At 39.7% G+C, this 20,949-nt stretch overlaps 1 protein-coding gene across 1 annotated transcript; it reads left to right on the top strand.

The window, feature by feature from the left end:
- The first annotated feature begins 597 nt into the window (after positions 1-597).
- Positions 598-20,736, top strand: rassf8b (Ras association domain family member 8b). The gene is made up of 9 exons (XM_020638808.3): positions 598-1,587; positions 11,670-11,840; positions 13,726-14,076; positions 14,653-14,858; positions 14,970-15,173; positions 15,298-15,372; positions 15,765-15,887; positions 16,586-16,712; positions 17,165-20,736. Exons 2-9 carry the CDS (start codon positions 11,702-11,704, stop codon positions 17,278-17,280), a joined length of 1,341 nt encoding a protein of 446 aa, XP_020494464.1. The 5' UTR covers positions 598-1,587; positions 11,670-11,701; the 3' UTR covers positions 17,281-20,736.
- The last annotated feature ends 213 nt before the right edge of the window (positions 20,737-20,949 follow it).

Genomic DNA, 20,949 nt, shown 5'->3' with positions numbered 1-20,949 from the left:
AGAACACTGTTTTGATGTGGCAGACTGACAGCAATCGTGAAAAATTGAAAAAGATGCTCATGATGATGTGTTCCCAATCCCTGTTATGATTCAATTATTTATAATGAAGGCCCTTTTTGGCCGTGCTTCCGGTTCTCTAGGTCTCTAAGAGGGCACTTTTGCTGCATTTTATTTACATTGAGTACACCCATCCCAGTGCACCCATCACAGGCTCTTCATGTTTTTATTCATTTGGTGGTGAGAGATGTTCATTTTGTAGCTCACATTCAAAGTCATATTTCATTTTAATTGCGCATAAACATGACCCCCTTTAAAAAAAGTGTTTTTTTCTTCTTGTTTTTTTACTGGATGGGTGTGTGATCACTGATTTGCAGAATGGTCTGGAGTCTGTTCAGAGTTTGACACAAAAGTCAGTGACTATAACATTTTTGTTATAACAGTTTTTCATTAAAATCTCAGTCTAGAGAAGTTGACAAACTGGAGTAAATATGTGACAACTGGATTTGGAACAATCATGGAGTAATGTGGAAATATTTCTGAAACACAGATTTATTTTCTATATGTTATATTCCTGATCCTTTAATGGGGGATGGGAGTAAATGTAATAAACTATCTGAACAAGTTAGTTTAACTTCGTGAACAAACTATTCAAAACATATTTCATTTATTTTACATATCTAATCGATTTTGTGATTGACTGGAAACAATGGTATCAGAAATATCAACCTTGCAAAGCATATACAAGTACATTTAAATATCTAGTATAGACAACATTTTTCATGATAATGACCTCTATTCTTTTTATAGACTAAAATGACTTTCAGAACTGTTAAATATTGTATAGGCTAATTATTTTACATACGGGGTACAAAGAAACAAAAAATGAAGTGGAGATGTATGAAGTAGTCAATAAAGGAATTGCAAATGACGAGTATACTTCCTGACACATAAGATCATATTGTTTTTGGTAAGAAATCCCACAAATTCAAAAGGATGAGTAACTTAGATGTTTACATTCTGAAACACTTGTAGGACCTTGAAAGCGTTTTTTTGTCTTTATTTATGAAAATGTGACCGTGACCACCATGTTTTTATCTTCACATGAACTTAAAGATTCAGATCAAATGCAGCTCCGGTTCCGACGTGACTCTGCATCAGAGCTGAGCGGGTCCACTTGCGTCGCCAGTGCATTGCGGCTTTAACCGGTCCATAATGCCTTGCGGTGTCCCAGTTCAGTTCCGACGTAATTTACAACCCGCTCTGAGATCTGTCCCCCCCTCCTCAGTGACAGGCAGAGCAGCGGGCTAGCAGGCTGGAGCAGCAGATGTTGAAAACTGCTCCCATGTCGGAGGTCCAGTAACCGGACGGGAGGCATGTTTACTTGTTTACATGTTTACATCCACGCGGCTTTCAGAGGCGGGGATGTGCGCGCGCCGTCAACTCTGCTGTTGCTGCGGGCGCGTGAGCAGCTCGGAATAAACGAGACCCTCTGACAAGTGGAAAATACTGGATTCTATTCCTGAAAGAAATATCGAGCCAACAGTAGATATTTAAATGTCAAGAAATAAAGGGATCCGCGGAGAAAAGGTATGTTTGTTTTTGACACAGAGCTGTCCGATGCATTCAGTGTCTCTTCTATCCTATAGGCTGAATGCGTCCATCACTGAGCCAACATTTAAAAGCTGCTGCTATCTATACAAGATTATGTAGCATTTAATGATGTACAGGAAACAGAAAATACAGACTGTTAAGCGATACTTGCAAAACTTTCTTAAGCATGTTTATTCCTGTTTTTTCTCCCAATCCTCCATTTTTAAACGCCACAGCTTCACGAATGTGTGACAGGCGGATTTGTTTTTATCCTGCTATAAGTAGCCCAGTAGGCTAGTTTAAATTATAAGGATAAATCCTCAAATTGAGTGGTAGACTTCTGGTGTTTCCTCATGGTAACATACCTAATCCACGAGCCAGCAGGACATGAGTGATTGGTCTTTAAGTGTGTGTGTGTGTGTGTGTGTGTGTGTGTGTGTGTGTGTGTGTGTGTGTGTGTGTGTGTGTGTGTGTGTGTGTGTGTGTGTGTGTGTGTGTGTGTGTGTGTGTGTGTGTGTGTGTGTGTGTGTGTGTGTCTGCTGAGCCCTTCAATGATGAATCTCTTAATAGAGTTTGGCTATAAGTGCCCACTCAGCAGTGCTATTAATCAGAGCTCCTTCTACTGTGCAAAGTCCTTGAAGTGCACATGGGATAAGACAAGGGCAAAACTTATTCACAGGATTGTCCATGTACAGGACAATGAGCTGTAAAAGGTACTTTGTCCTAGTTTGTTTCAAATAGTTTTTAATGGTGGGGTCAGGAGATGGCTTCAGGTTCTGCTCCAGCTTTCTGGCCTATTGGAAGATATTTATCTTGCTTTTTGGTTGATGATTATATTGGGTTTATAGCAAAAGAGCAAAAGTTGACACCCCATTCTTTTTTTGGGATGTATACTCATATTTTAAAATTCCGACCAGTCAAAATACTAAAGTTGCCCGCCTGAACATTTCTTTAAAAGTTGGATGATCTGCATGTGAGAATACAAACAGCTCAATACGTTCCAACACAACTTTATTGAAGTTTTTTCCTGCCAGCCTCCAAATAACATTTCTGCAAGAAATCCAGATGAGCGTTGAGTGAACGCAGCAGGTAATAGAGTAGAGGGGTGAAAGTCCTTAATATCATGTAACCAGGATGAAAGCAGGTCATTTGTTGCGCGTAATGATTCTGCGCCACACTTTTTTCTGCACTTTTTTTCCCACTCAATTGTTTTGAATGTCTCCATTTAACTAAGCATTGAAGACTAAAACTTTTACATAGCATCTCCCCCCCATTTCTCTTTAATCAGAGCCCTTCAACCACCTCCTGCTCAGCTAAGCTCCAAGTCTTACAGGGTTAAAGGCTTAATGTCACTACCAAGCTGATTACTTTAAACTTTTAGAACTGCAAGGTGGCAATGCGGTTAGCTTCAACATGGTGAACATCAGTAGTGGAAATAAAATTATATTCACTGTTTAGCCTAATTGTGCACACATCTGTGGAAATGGAACCAAATAACATGCTCATCCCTGTTTCAGATGTTTAACTATATTTGGATTAAAACTTCCACAGTGTTGGGGCGCGCTGGTGGCGCAATGGTTAGGGTGCGCGTCCCATGCATTGAGACTCTCGTCTCAAGCGGTAGGCCCAGGTTCACCTCCACCCGTGGCCCCCCTCCGCATGTCACTCCCCGCTCTCTCTCCCTGGTTTCCGACTCTATCCACTATCCTCTCTCTGCATTAAAGGCACGAAAAAGCCCAAAATAAGTCTTTAAAAAAATAAAAATAAAAATAAAACTTCCACAGTGTGGCATACTTTGAGCTTCTTTGATGTAAAACCTGAATGCCTTACAGTCTCTAAGAGAATAGATTATCTCTGTCTGAACAATGGCTGAAGCCCCTCAATCTGATGCAGTCCCCTCAGATCACATATGCCATGTGGATGTAATCTCTAAAGAGTGTCTCCATGTAACAAGCATATATAGCAGAGAGATAGAGGAGAAGGTTCAGGCATTGAGGAGGAGGGCTGGGGGGTATGATGTTGTAATCACCTCTAATCAGAAATGAACACATTACTGTGAACTGTTCTCAAATTGCTCTATCAAGAAAACAGACATAATATTTCTCATTATTTTATTCAAAAACATTTATTCTAGTAAAATGAGCAGTGTGATAAATAATCAATCAATAATGTGAGGATAGCTGATAGCTTGCTTTAGCTTCATCTGACTGATCACAGCTGCATACTCAAGCATTACTTCTTTATGAATATTTTTTGTTTTCTGTTACGATAAATTCAGACTTTTTAGTGTACATTGCGAGTGCTCAGCTTCAGATAATGATTCAACTGAATCTCAAACGAAAAAATTATTAACAATGTGAAACCTTTCAAACGTCACCATGCTGGCATTGTATGCTAACCTGATAGCAACAGGATTTTAGAATAAAGCTCAGAACAGAAATGGTAATACTAACATGCCTTGTTTTTGGTGTTTTGATTGATCTTAGCCAAACTTTTTGTTGGAGCTGATTAGTAAGCATGTTGTATGAAGATGACGATATCTAAAAAACATTTTATAACTTAACTTGCTAGCATAGAGACCATAAGGAAGATAAGCTTAGCATTTAGCATCAAGAGCCAATGGGCCTAACCTCAGCCTGACGGAGATGCTACTTCTGCAGGTGACTCTTAATGGATCAAAGAACTAAGCTGTTTTTCACTGTAACACTAATGTAAGAGTTTTTTTAAAGTTAGTGTGCCCGTAGACTTTGAAAGACATTCTAATTTAACAAGAAATGTTGACATTGTAATGAAACAGTTTCATGCTCCATAGAGTGATGTTGTTTTTGTATGAACCATGTATGTGTGCTCATTGTCCACCAGCAGAACTACTAAGACCTTCCACCCTTTTTATTCCTGAGTTGGAGAAACCGTGCTGCAGAGCCTGCCGCCATGTTTTCTCGTAGCCCAAAGAGTTGAAAGGAAACAAAGAGGAAGTGACAGGAAAGCACGGGCTGCTTTCTTAATTGTTACTGATTGTTTGGTCTACTTTCCCAGTGCGTGTCCTCCAATCAATCCAGTCATCTGTGTAAGACCCGGACAAAGCCAGAGCTGTGTCGCCATGGTGACGGATTGTTTGCATTCAGTGAGGGGGCGTCCCCCTCGCCATGTGGGCTCACACACACACACACACACACACACACACACACACACACACACACACACACACACACACACACACACACACACACACACACACACACACACACACACACACACACACACACACACACAGAGATACTGTGTTGTGCAGCATGCTCTTTTGTCTGTGCACCACTTGTTTCCGTTGACCCCCTCCTAAAGCCTTAGCCTCCTTGTTGCTTTAAAAATGGCTTCCTGATTGTGTCATGTTTTATTGTTGGTCTGCTCAGTACAGCTCATCACATGGTACCCCCAAGCTGCTCAAATTACATTGAAGGGTCTTTAGTGTGCTGTCATTTCTGAACCATTAGATATGTGCAACATACTACTGTAACATTGTTGTTAATAATAATTGTTAATAATCGTGTATATACCTCATACTATTTTATTTCTATTCTATTTTTTTCTTCCTATTTTTAACTAATGTCAACATCTTTGATTTTTTTAACTTTTTGCTATTTGCTTATTCTTTCTTGTTCATTGTGAGCTGTTGTAACAATGGGGATCACTAAAGTTCTATCGTATCTTATCTTAAATCAGTAAACTTTAAATATACTTAGATATAGAAAGTGCAGTTAAGTGTACTATTCTGAGACCATTCATACAGGTATCAACACATAGACTTTTTTGTACTTTGTGCAGAATTTGAAATGTATTTTGAAGTATTCAGAGGTATTCCCCCATAGTTTTTCCATTGATTTGTTATCTAATATTGATATAAATGTTAATTAGTAATTGTCCTAAAAGTAGAACTAATCCATTTGAAGTATAAACAACACTTATTAAAATGCAGCATCAGAACAAAAGTGTACTTCATAAAATAAATTAATAACAACTTAAAGCTGGGCAATAAAGTTGACTTTACAATGTCAACTACTAGTACTAATTATAGTTACATTTAGTGGCATTAAGAGATATTTTATGAAGGTTTAGCCCAAAAATAATAGTAGTTTCACAGCGACGTGTGTGCAGTTTTTGTTTGATTGCATTTAATAAAAAGATGGTTGTGGTGTACGTTGTTGGCAGGCTCAGGGGTTCAAACCTAATGAGTTTGTTAAAGTCTAATTAAGTGATGGACTGAGAGAGCACAAGGCTTAGCAAACAGGAAATGGACTCTTTGGTTGGTAAATTGTGTTTGTTGGTGAGTAATTAAAATGGTGTCTTTGATCCTTCAGTGCTCATCTCAGGGGAATTAAAGGAGCTTTCATACTGTCTTATGAATTACCATCCATGTTTCAAGTAATGTCTGCTACTCCGAGTATCTCCCTAACTCTGCCTTCTTGTGGCATCCCGAGAATGAAACTTGAGGGGAGGCAGACTGAAGTCATATCTAAGTTTAGCTCGACAGTTCAGAGCCCAGACGACACGGTATTCTTCATGACTAAAAGCAAAGGACTGTCTGGCAGCCGGTGTTTCAGGAACCTGGTTCTCCCCAGCTGGGTTCTTTGTCCTATATTTCCTTATATCTAACTGGTATTATAGATTCTTCTCGACCGTCTTTTCTTACAGCATGAGCCCTCAAAAAGCTCCATTCTGAGTATGTCTAGCTCATTGCTGTTGGTTGCCATATTTTTGTTGTTTGCCATTTGTGCTCATTGAACTCCCAATGACTGAAGAAACATGCATGAAAGGCTTTGTAACCCTGGAAGTTCATTCAAACATAATGTGCCATTTTTGCTGTTTTTCAGTTTTTCGTCATATCGGCAAATAATTTTCTTCTTGGTTTGGTGCTTTGAGTTAAATGCTATGCAAGCATGCTAACATGACATCACCCAATAGTTTGGGGACTGCCATTTGAAGTTGATTATTTTAGTTGTCAACTCTTTTGTTTTCTGGAGGAGTGACCGTATATGAAATGGTGCTCAACATGTTACTCTGGTGTCAACTACTTCATCACAGGTAGTGAACCCTGAAGCAGTGGTTCTCAACTGCTGGGTCAGGTGGTCAATCGTGAACTCAAATCAGGTCTTTTTCCATACTGTTGGACCTGTATTTGCAACGTAGGAAAGCTGCTGGTCAATAGAAATAATGCAGTTTTAAAGTACAGTATGTCTACTTTAGCATCGATTTAAAACCCAGGAACAAAGAGCACTCTGTCCTCACAAGAGCAATGCTAAATGCTAATGTTTAAGCAGTTATAATTAGCATGTTCACCATTTTATTGTAGCTTGTTAATATGCTAACCTCTGCTAATTAGCCCTTGATAGAAAGGGCTGAGACTGTGGGGAATAACACCAGGTTCACTGTAAGTGTTATTTGGTCATACACCAAAGTAAGAGAAAACAGAAGCTTGATCCACATGAAGCTGAATGTGTCTGTTACATGGTGCTTCAGGAGAAATGGTTCAACTTTACTGTCCTGGACTTTCTTCCTGGTTTATACGTGGAGGATTTGGCACACAGTTGGAATGTTTGGCATTCAGTCGGTCTGTTTATTTAACTGTGACCAACGGAAAAGGACATTTCAACATCTGCAGAAGCACCTTTCCCACAGGTCCTGAGGTTAATCCCTGTGGACACCAACATTTATCCCAAAGCTCTGATACTAAAAATGGAATAATATATTCAAAACCAAGCGTAACCAAAATAGAAATGCACAGATTTCAGCATGCTTTATACCAGGGGTCTCCAACCTTCTTTCATCTGAGAACTACTTTCAAAAAATGAAAGTGGCCAAGGGCTACTTGCATCAAATCGCTTGCATTTATTTACATAGCTCAGCTGAATTAAGATACTGTTTGTATGTGTGAAATTGCAATAAGCCAATGCTTATCAATAATCTTAAATTCACATCAATGTCCAAGAAAACATTAGTACTTCATACTTGTTTTTATGGGCCAAATATATGAATAGTGGGAAGAGGTGCATTTACCGTCGTCAGATTTTTATTTTTATTTTTAACACAGTCGGTCAACCTATAGGCGAGCTACTGAAAACCTGTCCGCGGGCTACCAGTGGCTCCCGAGCTACCTGTTGGAGACCCCTGCTTTATACTCTCACTCTGTAGCCTGTATGATTCATTTATTCTCCCTCTGGCAGAGTGGGGATTAAACGTGACTGTTATTAAAGGTTGACCAGAGAGAAAGGGAAAAGTCTGAAATCAGATCAATAAAAGTAATGGCTGCAGAGAGAGAGAGAGCCATAGATTTTGGGGATTCAAGTGTTGGAAGTTATTAACAGGGAGAAGAAGAAAATGGAAATGTGCTGCAGTAGTCTCGCTGTTAGAGCTGCTGTGGAAAGCTTTTGATTAGTTTGGCATTAATGAGTCTGGAGCCAGTGTGGCAGAATGTTTCCAGGTCACAGCTTCCAAATTCAGCGTACTTCTTCCTCAAAAGGAAAAGATTTTGAGTTAATTTAGGTGGTGATGAAAAGCTTCATCAAAAGGATCAAAGTGTAAGCCTGCTTGGATGAACATCTGTTTCTGCACAGCTGCCTGCTCGTACTCTGCTGCAGAGAAAAACACCTTCTCATGTGTTGTTGTGTCAGAGGGCCAGCGGGAGCATGCACTTCAAGGGATGAGCTTGATAGTATACAGTATATACAAGGCATGAAAACACATTGTTAGGTCAATTTATGGACTTATAGTTTCTAGATTTCAAGATTTCTTTATTGTCATTCAGACTATAGCAGACAGGTACACGGTAGACCGCTGCTTCTTCTTCCTGATCAAGACACTAAACAAATTGAAACATATAAATATGTACTGTACATCTATGCAAATGTAATAGATAAAATTAATAATTCAGGTAAATATAAAAGTATTGATGTAAAATCAGAGAGGGTTATGGTACAGTAAAATAAGCACATGTATGAAAACACTGAACGATTATTTGATACACACATCCATGATGCACATAGCTCCCACACATAACACACACAACCTGACCATTTATATCTCTACAATGCCACTTGGTATGGTCATGTTTGATATTTAAGCAAAGTGTGGAAAGTGAAACCATTGTGTATATGCAGGAGTGTTACTCTAAAGCTGAATGATTGAACTCAAAATGGTCAGAGACCTCACAGAAGAAATCTTGGGCATATTGCAAAAATTAGAATTTATTACCATAAATAAGAAAAAATATTGGATGTCAACAACAAGTGATTCTTTGTCACTCAGCTTCCTGTTGTATGGAGTCCTGTGTGTAATGCCATGTATCACATGAAGTCAGATAAACGTGCTCATTTAGTGGTGACAAATCTGATTTTTTGACTTAGTAGGTACAAGTTGCAAACTAAGGCACGTAAAGCAGGTACAAATAGAAACAGTTTTTTATATTTGTTATTCTCTCCCACTTCATATTGTCATTGTATTATTTATTAGGTGCAAGCCTACAGAAATACTGTCCTTGAATTTTCTAACAGACAAATGTATTTAACATGTTTAGTTGTACCTTTTACAGATTTTAGAATAAGATGTTAATCATTTAAATATTTTAAATAAAAGTGAAGTGCCTATAACCAATCACCTTCAGACAATCAGCTGCAGCACAAGCATGAATGTAGCTAGAATTAAACAGCAGAATAAACCTTCCACACCAGAGGACTCAACAAACCCACAGACAAAAAACACTTTGTTCATTTTCTCTCCTGTGTTGTCACAGGATGCACATGGCATGACATCCAACATCAATTAAGTAACATTAGCTCAATGCAGTTAGATTTTGACTCTTCATTCAATGGAACAGAATAAGTGACATTTTGAAATAGCTAAAAGGACTGGACAACAGTTCAAAGGCAAGAGCAAAGCTTGTCCTGAGAACATGGCTTATACCAGACTATGCCAAGAAAAACATGATAATTAATCTCACAAAAAATGTGATGACTTATTTATTTTCTTAAAAGTGAGGTTGCTCTTTATTGTCACGTAGTTCTGCAGTGGGAGGTGGTACATGGAAGGAAACATTTGGTAACCTAAGTGGGCCACGTCCTGTCTGTACTTAATGTCAGAAACTCTGAGGATCAAAATCATCTTTTAGTTAAATATACCTGTTAGTCTGAAATTTCAGACAGTCCTTATGTGACACCCTGCCCCACCAGTCTGCTGCTGTTTTTCATTAAAAGCTAATGAATGAGGCCAAATTCTTCTTCTGTTTTGAAATACAGTATTGATTCTCATAGCTTATTTCTTTTCTCTCTTACCTCTAATGTACAAACATCAGTAAATCAAAGTCTCCCGTTATGGCGTTCTGTTTTCAGCTTGAATGAAGTGAAATGAATTTGCCGTAGCTGCTGGATCAGAACTTTACGATCATTGTAACACAAAGGAGGAAATGACTTCAGCAGGACCTTTCACACATATCTGCCCAAGTGTGTGTGTCAGCTCTGCATGTGTGTGTGAGAAGCAGAAATGGAGAGATGAAGTTTACAAGCTTGTGTAAACTGGCTCTTCCTCCTGAATAAAACCTCAGAATGTGATTTCAGTATCAGCTGTCATTGAATAAATGTTCTATTACAACATTTCAGATGCAGCTGTGAAAGTTATATCATCCCATTAGATGTTGTTTGTTGTGAAACCATTGGACCTCAAACTATTTACATTCTATTGCAGTTTATATATATATGTATATGTATGTATACATGTATGTATATATTGAAGCAGTACCTTTATACTCTGTGTGGGCTACATGTGCTGTTTCTTCCACAATTAAAGGCTGTGTTCCTAATTTTCCCAAACTATTTGCACTCTGTTTATTGGATCCACACATCCTCTACTGTTCTATTTCTTCACCTTCTTTGCTTTTTTTTCTCCATCTGTCGCCTGTTACACCTTCACTCCCTTCACTTTATTTTACTGCGCCTCCTTTCTTTCCTATTGGGCTAAGCTGTATTCATGGGTGAAGTCTCATTTATTAGGCTGTAACAGGGTTCAGAATTCAGTATCTGTCTGCAGTTACAAATCATCCTCCCTCTGAGGGATGTCTCACCAGATGCCCTGAGTGCAGAGATGTGATGCAGTCTCAGTAGGAGTGGCCTCTAAGGAGACCGGTTGTTAAATAGCAGGAGGGTTTGGGGGTCCCATCCCAGCTGTGATGAAGCTGGAAGGTGCCTAAATTGTTAAATGAAGCCTCGAGCGATATGGAAGTCAGGGATCAGAGCTGAGCTGATGGCCCAGTCAGGGAAGAAGGAGGGCTGCCGCACTGTGGGGCTGCAAAGCTCTGAGCATTAAGCAGCAGCTCCCTCACTGCTCTGCTGCACCGGCCTGCTGTCGTGGCCTTGCCAGGTTCCTAATGACTGACTTGCTGCCGAGGAGCTTGTGTCAGCACTTTCAAATGGCTTTCGTTCTGCGTGCATGCGGCCACTGAAAGCTTTCCTGCACCGACACCGGCAAATGAAAAATATATTGGAGGAGGCCGGTTAGACGGTCACAATCACTGCACCACAAGTGTGTTCTCACTGTCATTTATCAGCAGCTCTACAAGAAACTACTTCAAAGAACAAGTGTTGTATGTTGTAGTGGTGTGTTTACAGAACGCTGCTTTCACTCTGAACAATCATCAGGTATAGGTCTTTCCTGCATGTAATAATGAGAAGTTTTACTCCTGGATATCAAGTATTTCTGGATTTTCTTTTTTGGGGGTCGAGTAACCCCTTTCACATTAAACAATGAACTTCATCCATTTGTTTGAATTTTTTATCTGCTGCTTTAATATTTTTGATAAACAAGTGTTTATCTGCAACCATAGACTGTGGACTGCATAAATAACGGACATAGTCTTTAGTCATTGTGACGACACCCATTGGCATTTCATTTGCATATTGAAACCCTGATTTCAGCATTTTGTTTTGTTTGACTTTAGCAGCCAAGTGGACACTTGAGGCACTGCAGTTCTTTGCACTCCCAAATTGGCTTCATTTTCCAACACTGAAGGTTGATATTTGTCTGTTTTTCCTCTTCAGGATGGACAGTTAAACATTACTAGTAACCCTGTATGGTGTGGAGGAATGAGGGCCTCTGGATGAAGGCCATGGAGCTGAAAGTGTGGGTGGATGGAGTCCAGCGCATCGTGTGCGGGGTCACAGAGTTCACCACATGCCAGGAGGTAGTCATTGCTTTGGCTCAAGCCATTGGTAAGCTCAAAACTACTTTTGACTATGTAACTTATACTATGATTACCTTTTGTTTTTGCAGGTGGACAAAATCCAAGAGGAATTTAAATACACATGTTTTTTTAAAATCAAATAACTTACACAACCTAAAGGAGCAGGTTGAACTTCTTTGCAGAGAAAACTTAAAGTGGTGTATTACTAATCCCTTTGGGCATTATCTGTAATGTGGGTTGTGTCCAATACTGGCCAGGCAGGATGTCAGACACACTGGAGATGATAAATTGCAGCAAAATGAAAAGTGACTTGAGGGCACAAAGAGATTTTCACCATAAATGGGCTGAACAGAACAAGATGAGTCATGCTGCAGACTTTGGTTTTATTGACACACTGTGCAGGGAAGTTAGTTGGCACTTTGTCTGAGTTTGTCATTGCATGGATTGTTTTGGACATCTAGCGTTGTGAATTCATAAGAACATGTGCTTTTACTTGAAATCTATGTGCTGTTTTTAAAAAAAAAAATGGACTGATATTTTACAAGGACTTCTCACCAACCTCAAGAGATTAATAGTTACAACATGCGTGGCTTTCACAGTGTCAGTGTAGCAGGGGTTATAGCTTTCACCGTCCTTTGTGCTCTATGTGCCTTTTGTCCAGATCAGGGCACTTTGATGTGAATGGCTTCTTTTACAAGGACCCAAAGTGTGTAGGAAGAGGAGAACTTTTAGAGCACATTTCTATTCTTCCCACTCTTCAGTGTTTACACTACAGACCATTCAGACATGAGGATACAGTTGAAGGTGACAACCTGCTCTGGTACTGGATCTTTGAATCAGGATGGATGAGGAAAGAAACACAAGACATTTTTGGTAGTAGTTTTCCCAACACAATCACTTGTCTAATGAGTTTAATTTTCCCACTGGGATTTTCTTTCACAATACATGCCAGTAAAACTATTTGGAACTCCTAGCACAAACGTGGTCGAGTGGTAAAAGAATTCATTGAAACTGTCTGTTGCTTCCTTTCATTATTGCTTTTCACTCTGATCTTAATTGATTCAGACTGTACCTGGCATATTAATGCTCCAAGTTTCTTCCGGATGTTGACAGCAAAACAAAGAAAGTGAATTGTTTTGTTTTTTTGTTGAGTTGTCTTTGGGGCCTAGAAAAGACCATTGAGGAATACCTCAGGATCCAGCAGACCTCCCAGGAAGAGAGCAGCAGCAAAGTTCTGATGAACAAGCACGAGCTGAACAATCAAAGGTTATCATACCTGATAAACTTAGGGATTTTCTTTTGGGCACATTGTAAAGTTGACTTTAGTACTAGTCAAAATGTTTAAAAAAAGACTGAACAATAAATAAATGACCATAATGATTTTGAACAATTTAAATATATCTCTGTTTAGTTGTGACTGTGTGTTAAAGAGGATAAACTGCTGCATGTAAAGTTTATAATATGATATTAGACTATCAGTCGTAGTCCACTTCAGAAAGTGCGATATAAAAGACAGGCCAGAGGTTTTGGATGGTTAATACTTAACATTATCCTCCAAAGTGCTCTGACAAACACGCCGGAAAAGAAGTTTGCACGGTAAGATAGTGTACAGGAAGAAATATGGAATGGAACATTATGTTCTTCAGTTGTGAAGGAACAACATTAAAGCCAAACAAAGTAAGGTCTTTGTCTGATCATAAAATAAAAAAGGAATACAACAACTCCATAGGTGTGTTGATTAAAATGTTGCTGAAACTAATTGATGCATGAAGTTATATAGTCTGTTTTAAACTAAGCTCTAAGACGAAATGTGAAATAAACCAGCCTGTCTTTTCCCATGCTGGTAGAGAAAACACAATCTGAAATCTCTATACAGTAATTAAGCTCCACACCAATGTGTTATTTTATCCTAGGACGAACTGGCAGGTACACCTTGATCGAAAAATGGCGCGAAACAGAACGTCACCTGGCCCCGCATGAGAACCCTGTGGTATCCCTCAACAAGTGGGGTCAGTATGCCAGCGACGTCCAGCTCATCCTTCAACGGACCGGCCCCTCTGTCAGTGAGCGGCCGACGTCTGACGGGCAGTCTCGCGTCCCAGAGCGGAGCTTCTACCGGCAGAGCCTACCTCCATTGGCCAAGCTCCGCCCATTAGGGACAGACCGCTCGCTCAAAAGAAGGGAACCCAAGCGCAAGTCTCTGACCTTTACTGGAGGGGCAAAGGGTCTGAGGGACATATTTGGGAAAGTCAGAGATGCTGAAGGTATACTTTTAGTTTTTTTCCAGTATATTTAAAGGCTTTTTGTGTGATTTTTTGATCCAGCAGATGTTGCCCTTGAGCACCAACATGAAACCAAAACAACTTGCGCTGCATCGTTGTGTTAGCATGCTAATGCTAGCAATCTTTATTATGCTCGTATCTTCACACTGCATGTAAATTTACCTGAAATGAGCGTGATCTAGAAACACAGTTAAGCAGTGAGTACAGTATGTTATTCTTCTTCTCTCTAGTCCCTCAATTAAACTACTTTTATACATGAGGGGAGGAGTCAGCCGGTTAGGGTTAGGGTCCCGGCGATGTAAACAAACTGAAGATAGGACTCTGAAAACTCTGAAAGCACCACAGACAGTGGGAATTGGGTGTTACACCCATTGTAGACAGTCATGACTCACAGAGTTATTTTCAGAGGATATACTTGATTTCTATTATATTTAAGAGTGAAAAATCACATATTAAGCCTTTAAGGGTACTATTGTTAGTGGTAGTTGTTTCAGTTCTTTTAGAAGTCCAGGATTTCCCTCCCTTCTTTTCTGCTTCTAATTGTCATCATCCATCTAGCCAAACAGAGCCAGCAGCGTGGTGTGAGTCTCAATCTGAACAGGGTTGGAGGTGTTGGAGTAGCGTCCGTACCTGGGAGTCCATCCAGAGAGCTGAGGCGGTTGGTGCAGCTGCAGAGAGACAAAGTTCAGGCCCTGGAGAGTCGTCTGCTGGGCTGCAAGGCAGAGCTGCAAGACTGGGAGGAGGCCACCGGCGAGTCCAATGAAGTCAGTGAAACTACAGCTGCCAGCACTGTTACTTAACCGTGTGCAGAAAATTATTGTTATATTGTGTTTGGGCAGGAAGGTTTCCAGGTTTGATAATTTTTCTCTTACCAGGAGGCACATTTAGAAGAGGAGCTGCTGCTTTTAGAACAGCAGGTGAGGAGGAACGATGCAGAGATGGAGGAGGAGGAATTCTGGCAGAACGAGCTGCAGATCGAGCAGGAGAGCGAGCGACAACTCCGGCAACAGCTCGCCGAGCTGCAGGGTGGCGTGCGCGACTGTGAGGCCAAGCTCTCAGAGTACTTAACACGCATACAGGTGAGCAAGAAACCATAAAGAAGACAACTGGATCCACTGAATTCTTTCTTCTATAAACTCACCATGTCTCTTAAACAAACCCTTACCAGTTCTTCCATTTGATCCTAATGTGACGTCCATGCAGAGTATGGAGGCAGGTCTCCAACAGGAGCAGCAGTTGCAGGAGGCGGAGCTTAACCAGAAGGTCAATGAGGAGGAGGTACAACACACACACACACACACACACACACACACACACATGGGGTAGCGTTCAAAGAGAACAGGAAATAGCACAATTGCTTTTCATCCACCCTGTTCAAACACAATAAATCATATCCAATAGATATCGTTTTCAACAAAGAGGTCATAGGAGATTTCTGAATGTAAAGCTAGTGTAGCTAATGTAAAAACAAGGTGGGCTTCAACACGACCAAACTCAAGAATTCTGAAATGTGAGGTTCAAAACAAATCATGAAACAGCGCAGTCTTCTCAACACATTCAAACATGAACAAGTCCTTCTACATCTTTTCTGTGAGGATGAATGACTCCTGCCCATCTCTTCTGAGAAGTTTTTTTTCTCTCTGAAAAGTCACTCTGCCTCTGGTTTACAGGTGCAATCACAGCTGGAGAAAATGAGCACAGAGCTGGAAAAGCAGAGCCAACACACGGCCCGGCTGGAGAGCAGCTGCAAGGCGTTGGAACGCTCACTTGGCCAGTCCAGCAAGAGATTACAGGTCAGCTTAGGTCCTACTCTTTAACACTGTTATCTAAAGCAGGTAGTTTGTGCTCATGTGATGCTGGAGGTCGTTATTGGAATTTAATTTAAGGATATGTTTAAAAGAATACTCATTAAAAAGTTGATGCTTCTTTATGCCCCAGTCCTCTCTGCACACGGGTGAAACCATAGAAATCTAAACTCATTAAGCTGTGGGCAGTGAAGCACAGTTGAATCTCGTAGGGATGCACGATGGATACTTGGCTACATGAATCCTAGTTCAGAAAAGTGCTCTCTGTACAAGCAGGGTCCAGCAGGGTGTGGATAGCATGAAGTAATTAGATGGGGAAGAGAGGGAGGGTATTACAGCATTCTTCGCCTGATTAGAGAGGGGCCTGAATAAGTACACAATCCCTCGCCTGTGGTTGCGTAACCATCTGGGCGCTAATGCTACTTTTAAGCTGTCTCCTTCTGGTTATGACTTTTGGAGAAACCCTGAGCAGAGTATGATCTATTATTGTTTTTTTATACATGTTAAATACAGCAGCTTATAATGCAACAATATAAAAGTAGGAAGAATGATGCTTGTTTTGCACCGGGTTTGAATAACCAGTGTGTTCAAGCCCTTTTTCTGCAGCCACTATCTCCACGTTTCATAATGCACATTGAGTGTGTTATTGATCTCTTTAGTTGTCATTGTGTTTTTTCCCATCACAGGAAAAAGAGCAGGAGCTGGAGCAGCTGACAAAAGAGCTCCGACAGGTCAACCTGCAGCAGTTCATTCAGCAGACTGGTACCAAGGTCACCGTGTTGCCCGCTCTGCCTGCAGGAGAAAACAACAAAGGCACGTATACACTCTCATATAACAGATACTCTATTACTCTCCAGATCACCATGTTTAAATGTGAAAAAAGTTCAATTTCATGGCTAAACACATTTAAACTAAGATGCTTTGATAACAAAGGTTGTTTTCACATTGTTGTGTACACAGTGCCACCCTGTGGTCATCCTGAGAATGACATGTTTGATGATATATTTGCTGTGCTCCAGAAGCTGAAGTCTCTAACCCCATTACACGGACCAAATCTGTGGCAGCTCTAAACACACTGCAAGACTTTAACAATGACTCAGAAGAAAATCCTTTTTGTCATTCTCAAAAGATTTAACCTCCAGCGGAAATATGTACAATAAGCTGAGAAGTAGATAGATCCCAGATGGAAAGAGTAGTTCAAAGGTCAAACTGTAAAATCAAAGTGTGTGCCTTGTCCTTGACTGCTTTCTATTGTTTTGCTACAGAAGTGGAGTCTGGTTCTCTGAAGCGACTTGGCTCTTCTCGGCTTTTGCCCAGCGACCTCCGCGCTCTTCAAAGCACCATGTCCTCCAGCCTCAACCCCGAGGGCATCTACGTTTGATCCTTAAAAAGACTGTTCAGCCTGCAGCGTGATTGGATGTTACCAGGACCTCAAACTTAACTTCACAAACTGCTGAAAAGAAAAAGTGAGGACGATGTTAAAACATCTTAAGGATGAAGACAGTTCTGAGAGAAAGACTTTCATATGTTTTGCTTCTTTTTCCATCTTTGAAGGACAGAGACTCAAACTGATGCCAGTATTCATCATAAAATCACTCTCAAGTCTACAAAAGCTCCATTTTAACAGTTCAAAACAAATACAAGCTAGCAGAACTATTGTTGTCAAACAGTGCAGATTCACTTAATTTTGATGTTGGTTAATCTTCATTTCATTTATTAAAGGTCACATTTGATGCATATTATGCATGTTTTTCTAACAGGAATATGTGTATATGAAAGTCAAGGCCATCTCCTTCCAGAGAGGGGGCGTGGTCAGATACAGCTCATTTACATATTTAAAGGTACAGACACACAAACAGCCTGTTCTGAGCAGGGTTTATAGGCATGATCAAATACAGGATCAGAGTGGAATTAGAACAAGAAACTTCACGGACATGTTTTGAGGAGCTCTGAGTCTTATTTACACTGGTTGATAAAGAGTATAGTGTGTGACCTTTAAAATATGAGAAGAAGAAGAAGATGTACTTTATTGATCCCGTGAGGGGGAATTCAATTTTACACTCTGTTGTTGAACATGCTACACACACATATAAGCTGACATACACACACATGCACAAACAGGATCCTCTGGACATGCACTAATGGAGAGATGTCAGAGTGACGAAGCTGCCCACAGGGGGTGCTCCGGAGCTGGTGGGCACTTCGGCAGTGCTCAGGAAGTGAGTGATAAAGACATTTGTAAACATACTCCACTGCACGAGCATGCACAAACACCTGTGCTACTAGCATATCTGATGCCTTACTCTGCTGTTGTCTAAACCAGGTGTCATGAAGTCTAAGGTTGAGAAAGAACTCAAGGGAGATCATGAACTATGCGCAAATATATCATTGATGAAATACTTCTAAGCACCACTTCAGGTGATTCATTGTCATGGTTACTGATGTCAGCATTACTGAACATTGGCTCTTTTTTACGCAACCTTGATTATCTGTATAATTTTTTTTTTTGGTGATAAATTAGCTTTTTGTGTTTGATGAAAAGGGGAATAAGCAAAATGAAGAGAAGATAGGAGAAACTTAAACTATTTACCATTCAACGTTTTATGGGTGAAAAATCTTGATTTCTTTTTGTATAAGAGACATTTATATCTTTTTTTTCTCAGTTGAACAGTTTTACAAACTTTTGATTTGTTAACAGTGACCTGCTTTTCCCCATTCTGACCACCAGGTGGCAACAATCATATACTATTCAGAAAGTTTACTTTTGGAAAGTTGCTCCTGGCATGATGTCATCTGTCTTCATGACTGTATTTGACTGTGCACATTATTTGATGACAAAACCTCAGAAAAAGAGATGTCATTGTTTAATCAGAGGTACCTAACATGTTTTATTCATTAAGCAGGGACTCCAACCCCACACATTCTCTTTTTTTCTAATATTATAACAAACTAAAAATGTCTCACATGAACCAAAGCTAGTGTTAAAACAAAACTAGTTAGATGAATGTACTTCTTTTATATGTATGCAGTGTATCACCTTTATTCAAATAGTAGTTACACATGTTGAGATGGAGACACAGGATAAAACTGAAAACTGAATGTTTCACAAACGTGACAAAATAAGTCAGCAGCCAGTCTCAGAAAATATTTCCTGATCAAATGAAGACTCTTACAACAGAGAGACCAGAACACAACATATTTGGATATTTCATGATTTGATCTGTTCTGGGTTGTGATTCATTATTATGATCACAGCTCTCAGGACATTTTTCCTTCAAATACAACCAACATGCTTTTTTAGCTGTGAATCATTTCTGAGTCTGTGGCTGTATATCAAACATGTAGAAAAGATTGCCCCCCCCCTCTTTTTTTAGGCATTACCGTGCTTTGGGCTGTGAAAATTACAGTGGAATTAAAATTCAATTCCATTTGGAAAATTGGAGGTTCACAATTTTCTTCTTTGACAACAGAAAACTTTAGTTAACACCTGAGAACAGACTGAGAGTGTTTAAAGAAACACCATACTTTTACTCATTAGCTGTTTTAGGTTATCCATTTCATTTTCTGTATTATCCTTTTTGTTTCCTTTCAAAGGGAAATGATGCATTCACCAAGCTAGAATAAAATAGTTACAAGTAGCCCAACCTTTACCAGTTACAACATTAAAAACATACTAACATCATTTTAATCATATGATATCTTTCTGGAAGGGGCTTTTCCATCTCGACGGTACCTGATTATATTTACACACTGATGTGTGTCCATTATTTGTTTAGCATGACTTTTTATTTATCATGTGTATTTCTGCATCTACTCTACTTTTCAACAAATTCACTACTCTTTTTTTCCCCCCAAAACCTAGTTTACAACCACAAGCTTTTAAATGATTCATTGCCGCAAGCTGAATTTCCTACTGGCCCGTGTTTGAGCCAATAGGAAGCAACTTGTGTTTGCACTGTGAGTGCACGTTAAAGTGTGAGGGATCTTTCTTTGTCGTTTACTCTGCAGTGCAAAGACAACCAGAGGAAAACTCCCCCCACACTACGATCATCATGACAACACCTTGAGTTTCAACGTCTGTTCATACTTCCATTTCAATAATGGCATGCCTTACTGATAAGGAAATGTAAATAAGGTCTACATAAAACTCTATCAAAGTAGATTGGAGTGTGAAATATGCAGAGTGCCAGAGAGGGGAGATTTTAATGGTATCTCAGTGTGCATGCAATAATGTGTGATTGGTCTTATTCTACCAGTTCTTCTGTGATTAATTGTGTTTTTGGTTTGTTGTGTCCCCTTTTGCCTTGTTGACATTTACACTGATGGAGATTAAGCTTTGGTAAAGAGCAGGCCAACAGGTCAGTACATAATAGCAACATTTTAACAAACCAGCACATTGTTTTCTAACCTTTTTTTATTCAAGTCTGGAAAAGACATACATATATGGATGTAAGACAAATCTACATTTCTTTGAAACATGGCAGAAGTTTCCGTAAATTTCTGGCTGTATCTGTTTTTTTTACTCTTGTCTTTGAGACATTGCCATTATTTTTCTGTTGTGCCATCAATGATGTTTTATTTTTATATATATAATAATGCAATGATGCAGCCATTATGAAAAGAGCCATGAAGTGGTTTTGAAAGTCATTTTAGGAACGTGTGGCTCAGGGATGTTTCAAAATGGAACATTGTCTAAGAAAGAATAGGCAGAAAGTAAAAATGCTGTTTATGATGTCTGAAGCCATTTGACAAGTTAAATCAAATTACTTCTCATGGGAACTTGAGTTTAACATGTAGCATTGGCTCTAAAACAATAAAAAATATTATGGAATGAGGATTTGGCGAAGAGAGGATTGTGATTTTTCTTTGAAAAAGAAAGTGTTTCTGGTGGCTCATGGTACATGTAGTAATACACGTTCTCTCTTGTATAAAGATACATGTACAGTAAGCTACAAGAGTGAAGAAGACATGGCAACTCATCAAATGTGTTTACATGAGCATTTCACTTTAAACATCCTGCGGGCTAATATCACCAGCTTACATGAACTCA

The sequence above is a fragment of the Labrus bergylta genome, chromosome 23, assembly GCF_963930695.1.
Source record: "Labrus bergylta chromosome 23, fLabBer1.1, whole genome shotgun sequence".
Classification (NCBI taxonomy): domain Eukaryota; kingdom Metazoa; phylum Chordata; class Actinopteri; order Labriformes; family Labridae; genus Labrus; species Labrus bergylta.
The sequence above is the reverse complement of the archived record's forward strand: the minus strand, read 5'-3'. Positions and strand labels throughout refer to the sequence as shown.

Bases quoted from the DNA above. Each gene is read 5' to 3' on its own strand.
- rassf8b (XM_020638808.3), top strand. From the start codon at position 11,702: ATGGTGTGGAGGAATGAGGGCCTCTGGATGAAGGCCATGGAGCTGAAA. The intron at 11,841-13,725 runs GTAAGCTCAAAA...ATTTTATCCTAG, and splicing joins TGCTTTGGCTCAAGCCATTG to GACGAACTGGCAGGTACACC. The intron at 15,373-15,764 runs GTACAACACACA...TCTGGTTTACAG, and splicing joins AGAAGGTCAATGAGGAGGAG to GTGCAATCACAGCTGGAGAA.